Genomic DNA, 8,358 nt, shown 5'->3' on the forward strand with positions numbered 1-8,358 from the left:
ACCTAACCCAGGTGGGCTCAGGTGATCAATGTCTACTCCAAGACGTGGAGACTCATTAACAATCCTAAATTGCCTGTAGGTGTGAATTGTGTTTGTGTGTGCGTGTGCTTGTCGTTGTGGGTAATGGGAGGGGTGTGAGTGTGTTGAGAGACTGTGAAATCTTGGAGCCCTTGATGGCCATAGTCAGGGATAGAACCTAGATAGGTTTGACATTATATTTATGTAAGTCTCCTGCAATATTATGGTGGCCCAGCTTAAAATACACTTTAACAAACATACAAATGATACATTACAAAGTAAATTGATGATTATATAGATAGATCTCAGATAATGATATTATACAACCAGGGATAATCAGGGATAAAATGCAATTTGTCTTGTCCACCAAGCTAGATCAAAAAATGTAACCATAAGAACGATCCAAGTACACACATATTGTTTATTTTCCGTTACTCAACTACATGACGTTACTGCATTGATTATACTTCAAATGGAGGTGACGGTTACATATATAACAGAAAATATGTAATAGTTAGATGCATAGTCCCAAAAGCATTCATCATAATAACTTATCACCTTTATAACAGTCACCTCTATCTGTGTTACTTATTTGTGAAAAGAAGTTTAACCCATTTGATATTCTACACTACACAATGAAAGGTTAATATTTCCCATAACCTGCTGCTCCATATTCAAGCGATTTCTTACTACATCCCATATCCTTTGATGAGCCTGGTAATTTATTAACACCAGGGTGACATCAGTGTTTGTGGGCATGGCAACCTGACACTTAAGTTCTCACCTAGAGCAATGACAATGGTAACATTCTCCTCCCAAACAGAGCACAGATAATAGGGCCTCATATTATGTTTCCTGATCACCCTGGAGTTGTGTTTATCAAATACCTGTTTGAGGCTTTCTATCTCCACCCACATATTGCTCTCTATTATTCTGTTTTATAGGACTAGAACGACTATTTTATATATGCATGAAAAGTATTCATTAAACAAATTGTATTATATATATATGAGTATTTCGTTACATGAGGCAATGCTTTGTGATGCATGAATGAGCTCCATCTTAGCATTACATCAAAGCACTCCAATAACAGTGTGACTATACACATCAGAGTGTGGTGTGCTGGTGTGGTTATTATGTTGGTGTTAATATGTATATATATTGTTTGAATATACCTCAAGGTAAACAGCAGTAATACATAAGGCCTGGAGACAGCTGGCACTCCTGTTTGTTTTTGGTACAATGGATACAGGACTTTGATCTCATTATTGACTGTAGGTTCTACTATCAATGTTCAAATTATCTTAGATGTTCATATAATTTAACCTGCTTGGGCAGCTTAAGAAAGTCCCTGGTGTTTGAGTTTGTTGCTTTTCTAAATTGGGGTTGGGAAACAAGGACCGCCAATCTACAGTTAAGTATTCTTTCAGACTTTACAAAGGCCATTTAGACTACCTAGACTAGACTACTAGACTACCCTACTACTGCTACTATATCCACCACTACTACTACCACTGTTAACTCACTGCTAATAAAAGATGAAGGTTTGATAAAGATCATGAAATATAATAAAAAGGTAAACAAAGGTGGCAGTGTGCTCATGAAACATGTGACAGTGAAGCATACTGACGTCAGCAGTAACGACGGCAACGACTAGCTGCCCCCACGGCGAACACGTCCTCATAAACGCTCTGCTTTTAATGTGAGAGTTCAGACATGAACCTAAGTTGAGGACTTGCTTAAAGTAAAAAGTAAAAATATTTTCTATTAAGTAATTTGTGTTATTAAACGTTATTCAATTAGCCAAAATGACGCTTACTTTGGAAAGTACCGGTATGTCTTTTTATTTTGAAAATCATACCGGAAGTTTGATACTGCTACTCAATGGTCCTTCCTGGATTCCGTAGATTCACGTTTCACTCGAAGCTCACGTTTGGAAGGAGAGTTCGTGAAACTGAGCGGCTACAATGAGAGCACTTGTGCGCTTCTCGCTGGGAAACGTAGTGAAATGCTTTAGCCCACAGTCTGCCACTCAGATCAGGTTTGTCAGGCAACCAGCAGTACTATATTCCAGAAAAATGTTGCATTATGAAACGGAGGCGAGAGGACAACCGAACTCTCAAAGCTACAGGATTTATTTTAGTAAGTCTTATGAATCACAGTGGGAACAGTGGATAAAAAAATGTGCGTCGTTTGTGTATAACGGCATTTTTTACCCGCCGTATATGTCTGTAGAAGGGGAGTCAGCAAGGTGGTCGATATGGAGGTCAAGGAAAACGTTCGGTTGTTGAATCATTGCTAACGTGACCGTAATGACTCGGTTGTAAATGTTGAATGCCGTTTAGTAGATAAGGGCTGTTGAGTCGTTTTCGACTTGTACCAGGCCGTTGACTCCTTTGGGTTTATCCAGGCTCTAAAACACTTCCTCGGTCACGTGTACTGTTTAGTAAATAAGCTTCAAGAAGCTGTCATTCAAAACATTGGGATGGGTGGTTCAAACGACAGCTCGTTTCTGTAATGCGCTGCCTGTAGATAAGTTCATTAAAAACTAGCTATTTGGGAGGAGAATGCATGTGAGTTGACCCAAACGGGAAAATGATAAATAATAGTAGGCCGTATGATTTAATTACATGCACTCCACATTCTACTCATAAAGTAAATAAACAGATGAGATAAGATAACACTTGCAAGATCAGAGAAGGACACACTAGACTAACTTATAGTTTTGTGTCTTTTAATGTCTTGAGATAATTAATTGACAGTCAAACATTTAACATTGTTTATTTATTTCCTAAATTACTAAATCAATAAACTTTTATTCTAGGCAAAGGAACCTAACTGCGTTTCTATGTACTGTATGTATTTTCTTCCAGAAACATCCGATGGAAAATACATCTCACCATTCCATGACATTCCACTTCATGCAGAGGTGGAGAAGGTGACTGATAAACCACTGGATTTAGCATTTGAACTTAGCATTTAAACTGCCTAGTTTATTATGGTATAACGTTAATAAACATAAATTAGGAATACTGAAATACTGCCAGCAACAATTTGTCTTTCTTTTTGCCTTGTTTTAGGACAGTAATGTGCCACCAAAGAAAATGAAGAAGGGGGAGAATGAGGTAATGCCTAGTTAATCGAGCATTTGTGTATTATTATTATTATTATTATTCTTTTTTTTGATAATTATTAACATTAATTGTTTTCTATTTCTATTTTTCATTTTCAGGTGCTTTTCAACATGGTTGTCGAGGTACCTCGATGGTCAAACGCAAAAATGGAGGTAAATGAAATTTTGCCCTTCAAGGATCTGGCCAGATTGCTAAAACCCCAAATTTAAGTGTTGAAATTGTCCTTGTTCAGATGTAAATTAACCATGATTTGTGTTCACCTCATACCATCTAGTGAGTTGAAAGAAATGATCCACAAGATTTATTCTGTGCTTAAATGCCACTGCGCATGCTCATTTAATTAGAGACCGAGACTGAGATGGGTGCAGTTAATATTCTTGGTCATGAGCATGGTGGGAAATTTTGGATCGAACTTTGTATTTCTTTGTTGCTTTGACCCACCAGTTGCAATGGACTGTGGGGAAAAAGTGAAATATATGTTCAATCTCATTCTACATACTTTCATACAATGGAAACTGAGGCCTTAATTTTGATTCGGAAGTGAATGCTTAGGCTGCATTGCAAACAGTGGAAAAAACATCCCTCCTTCCCTTGCAACTTATTGAGATGTTGCTCTGCATTCAGAATTCAGATATATCCAACTGCCTTAAACACAGTCTCCATCCTTGCTCAGTAAATGTACTCCCCGCCTCATATTTCAAACTCTTATCATCAAATTCGAAGGATTTGTAAAGATAGTCAGGCTGTATTTCTGTTCCTTTATCCGCCCAGATTGCTACGAAAGAGGTGCTAAACCCAATCAAACAGGATGTGAAGAAAGGAGCACTGCGCTACGTGGCTAATGTCTTTCCACACAAGGGCTACATATGGAACTACGGGGCGCTCCCACAGGTAGGGGAAACCCTAATTTGCTATTCAGGTTTTTTTGATGTCACAAACACAAGACTCATCGGAAGTAGTGGAGGAAACTTTTAAAACAAGGGCTGGTTATATGCTCCACATTGAAGCTCTTTGTGTGACAGTTGAAGCTCAAAAGTTACTAACGTGAAATATTGAATGACTTAAACATAATTCTCGGAAACTTATTCTTTTTGAAGAGCTCAGCCTGGCTGAGCTTTATTAAACACATTTTATATGGTTCGAAATTTCATCCACCCATACAGCCCCCTCTTGGCAAGTTATTGTGTCAGGGTTGTTTGTTCTAAAGGCATGTGTTTTGACAGACATGGGAGGACCCCGACCACACAGACAAAGACACAAAGTGCTGTGGAGACAACGACCCCATAGACGTGTGCGACGTGGGCTCCCTGGTACGAGCTGCACACAGAACGGGTTTCCTAACTGAACACAATGGTGCCACCGCTCCAACCACCAGCTCATCAGGTTACTCTTGTTCATGTGCTTCATCAGGTGTGCGTGCCAGGCCAGGTCATCCAGGTCAAAGTCCTTGGCGTCTTGGCCATGATTGACGAGGGAGAAACCGACTGGAAGGTCATCGCTGTCAACGCTGATGACCCAGATGCCCAAAACCTGAATAGTAGGTCAAGTTCATGTTTATATTTCATGCCAAAAAGAAACCTAAGAATTTGAATACTGAATTGCGATTCGAATACCTGCTTGGCATACGAATATTTAAGTGTTTGTGTGTGTGTGTGTGTGTGTGTGTGTGTTAGGTATAGACGATGTTCGCAAACAGAAGCCTGGTCATTTAGAAGCCACTGTTGACTGGTTCAGAAAATACAAGGTGCCAGACGGAAAGCCCGAAAACCAGTTTGCCTTCAAAGGACAGTTTAAAGACAAGGTAACAACTGTTGAATTTAGATTAAATATCATTGAATCATAGGCTCTTTTATGCATTCATTTGGGCAGAAATGTTAAATGGCATGAGGATTGTATGCAACAAAATGAAGTACATATGTGTTTGAACCGTTCTCGATTATTGGACATTTTGTTAAGGATTTTGCCATGGAGGTAATTAAATCCACTCATGAGCACTGGAAGGCTCTCATGCAGAAAAGCACAAACAGTGGAGCGATAGAATGGTGAGTGTAGGCATGTATATTTATCTCTATTTAGATTAATATGCATGAAATATGTATCCTTGTTATAAATGTATGATATGTCAATGGAACTTGATGAATGCAAGTCAACAACATTTTTGTGTTTTTATTTTGGATCGGGAGTGGTAGTTCATTCATTATTTGTTTTCGTTGACAACAGTAAAAACACTTCTGTCTGTGAGAGCCCCTTCACGTGCAGTTCGGAGGACGCCAGAAAAGTGGTTGAATCAGTAAGATGAATACATTACACATGCATGTTTATATAAACAGCATCTTTAAGGACACATATATTCATGTGTCCTGAAAAATGCTCTGGGTAAGATTTACGAGCTATAATCTTGAGTGTTATTTGTAAGAAAAACCAAAGCCATCTGTGAAGCTAGTTGCTCTGAGAATATATTTTCTTGTTGACTCAGACTGCGGCAAATTTAGACTCCTGGTTCAATCCGTACCAATCAGGGAATCTCCTCTTCCCTGATTGGTTCACAAATCCATCTTGCCTGTCAATCAGATTCGCACACACGGCGTTATCATAACTCCACCAAAGGTGTGATTGAATGCAACACTTCTCAATGGCAGAGGTACATAGGGAGGAGAGAAAAGGGGGGCCGGGGGGGGAAGAGGGTTATTTATTTTCAAAATCTTCTGCTGCTTTCTTTTCTTCTCTCAAATCGTACCCCCAGCCCCTTTTCATGTTGTATTCAATAACATTTATCCTTGTTCCTTTCTTAGGCTCCTGCATTGAGTAACGCCCTTCCTTTGTCTCCTGGGGGTAAGTTTACAGAAAACACTCAAAAGTTGAACTATTTAAAATGTATTATGTAATACCGCAAAAGAGAAGCCATGTCTGTTAGCGGTAACTACTAAAGTTAGATGATTAGTTAGTTATTCATAAGATAACATCAAGAGTATATAATAACTGCACACTTGACACCCAGTCACACAGTCCCTGTCAGTCGGTGAAGCAAATACACTTAAGTAAGTAAATTAAGTAAAATGTATTTATAAGGCACATTTAAAAACAGTTTTCACTGGCCAAAGTGCCGCACGTGGTGCAAAAAGGCATATAAAAGAATACCACATACATGAAAAACATAAAAATAAACAACATATCACAACAGGGGAGGAAAGGCCAGGGAGAAGAGGTGTGTGTTTTAAGCCTAGAATAAAAAATGGTGACGGAAGGAGCGTCTCTAATTGAAGGCGGCAGTTCGTTCCAATGGCGGGTGCCACAGCAAAAGCCCTGTCGCCCCTCTGTTTTAATCTAGTGCGTGGAACGTGCAGGAGACCCATACTACATGATCTAACGAATATAGTTTACATCAAACAAGATTATTTTACTTTTTTACAACTAATAGTTGTGTGAATCATCTGCTGAATTCTTTGTGGAATATTGACCATATTTTAAATGGTAAAAGTCTGAGAGTTTGAGCTCTAAAACACACAAGCATAACAAAACAGCTTGGGAAAGTCATAATGAATTTTCTAGAGGCTAAACCATGATGTGTCGGTACTGATGGAGCTCGCTCTCCTGATAATATTGTTTATCATGCCCAATATACTCGTCCAACTGGCAGTATATTACTCATATTACTCATATATTACTGGTAAAATTGCAGAGCATGTCGTTATGCGCAATTTCTTGTTTTTCACTTTTATATTGAAAAAACCTACAAAAAAAATAAACCGTATGTTGTGCATAAGGTTAAACCATATTTAACATTTTGTTTGAAGCGGAAAACCTTTAATTTTTTTCTTTACTTTATTCATGCTTGTTTGTGCCTTTTTATACATGTTTTCCCTTGCACAGTGGACAAGTGGCATTTTCTCTAAAGGGGATCTGACTTCCTCAAGATGGTGCCAAAACAACAAAAGTCCACTTATGGTCCACTTAAGACCTTCCCATTCTCCACTCATGTTGAAAGCACTCTGTCTGCACTTATCTAGAGAGGCTATGGTCTCTGCTTTGGTAGCCAACATTTAATATAGGACAATGTAATGACATTTTGAAATGGCCTTTTTCAAAACCATGTAATTATACGGTTGAAAGGTAAAATAACCGTTGAATATTTTGTTTTAAACTAAAATATATTTTAGGCTGAATACATGGTATATATTTGTTTTAAAGATGTTTGCAAAATAATTATGTTGATCACAGGGTTACTTTTGATTTCACTTTCATAAAATCTTATAATCATTTCCATGTCATGTGACCCATCGCGCTCAATCTAGCTTTTTATTTTATTAAGACCACATTTATTTTGTACTGAGAAAATATATTATTCATTTGAAAGAATAAATAATCATATGCTATAAACATTACGTTATTTTCCCCGTTTTACTTAAAACTTACCTTACCATTGGAAGAAGATGTAAATCAAGGACGGCATGTATTAAGTTGAGAAACGAATCAAAGTGCATTAAATAAATATAACCTTTATTAAAAACACCCACATCTTAGCAATAACAGGAATGATATAATGAACAGCTTTCAAATAAACTGCGTTCAGTACATTACATTACTTACAGTATCTAACCTTTTTAATTCCATTTTTAGCATACCATACTTCAGGAAAACTAGGGAAGCCTTTGAAAAAAACAAACAGGAATTTGCAGTTTTTTAACATTTTTTAGTGTCTAATTGCAAACCTCTGTTTATCAACTGCTAGCATAACGTCAGAGCTTAGCACCTTTTTATTCGTAAGTTAAGCTCTGAAAGTCATTCAAGTAATGTTGATCCTTGAGTATGGCTATGCATAAAACCCGCTATAAATCACCTTGTCTTACTCAACTTGCTACTTCAGCTGGGTCCTGTACAACATAATAATTTTATAATTTCTCTACAAAATGGGAAAAGTACAAATACACATTTTGAAGGTTTTGCTAACCGGATTGTATAACTGTAAAAAACTGCTGTGGCAATGGAGTTTAGTATGTACAAAAACTGTCTAGATTTATCTGACTGGGGTTTTCTGTTAACTCAAACAATAAAGAAACCATGTTTACTTTAGGATTGGTACTTGATGTATTAGTATATTTGACAAAACTACATGAACCTACAATATCAACAACAAAGAGTGAGTTGTATTTGTGTAATACAAATGCATGGTATGTACAATGTGACATAAATTATTTTTCCTTAACAC

General features: G+C 37.5%; 1 protein-coding gene across 1 annotated transcript; it reads left to right on the plus strand.

Moving 5' to 3' along the window:
* Positions 1-1,955: 1,955 nt before the first annotated feature.
* On the plus strand, positions 1,956-8,217 carry ppa2 (inorganic pyrophosphatase 2). Its single transcript, XM_079758591.1, has 12 exons — positions 1,956-2,160; positions 2,892-2,956; positions 3,099-3,143; positions 3,251-3,304; positions 3,924-4,043; positions 4,376-4,462; positions 4,563-4,689; positions 4,826-4,953; positions 5,109-5,194; positions 5,373-5,442; positions 5,945-5,984; positions 7,023-8,217. The coding sequence occupies exons 1-12, from the start codon at positions 1,986-1,988 to the stop codon at positions 7,043-7,045; spliced, it is 1,020 nt and encodes a 339-aa protein (XP_079614717.1). The 5' UTR covers positions 1,956-1,985; the 3' UTR covers positions 7,046-8,217.
* Positions 8,218-8,358: the final 141 nt, after the last annotated feature.

The sequence above is a fragment of the Pollachius pollachius genome (genome assembly GCF_949987615.1).
Source record: "Pollachius pollachius genome assembly, chromosome: 2".
Taxonomy (NCBI): domain Eukaryota; kingdom Metazoa; phylum Chordata; class Actinopteri; order Gadiformes; family Gadidae; genus Pollachius; species Pollachius pollachius.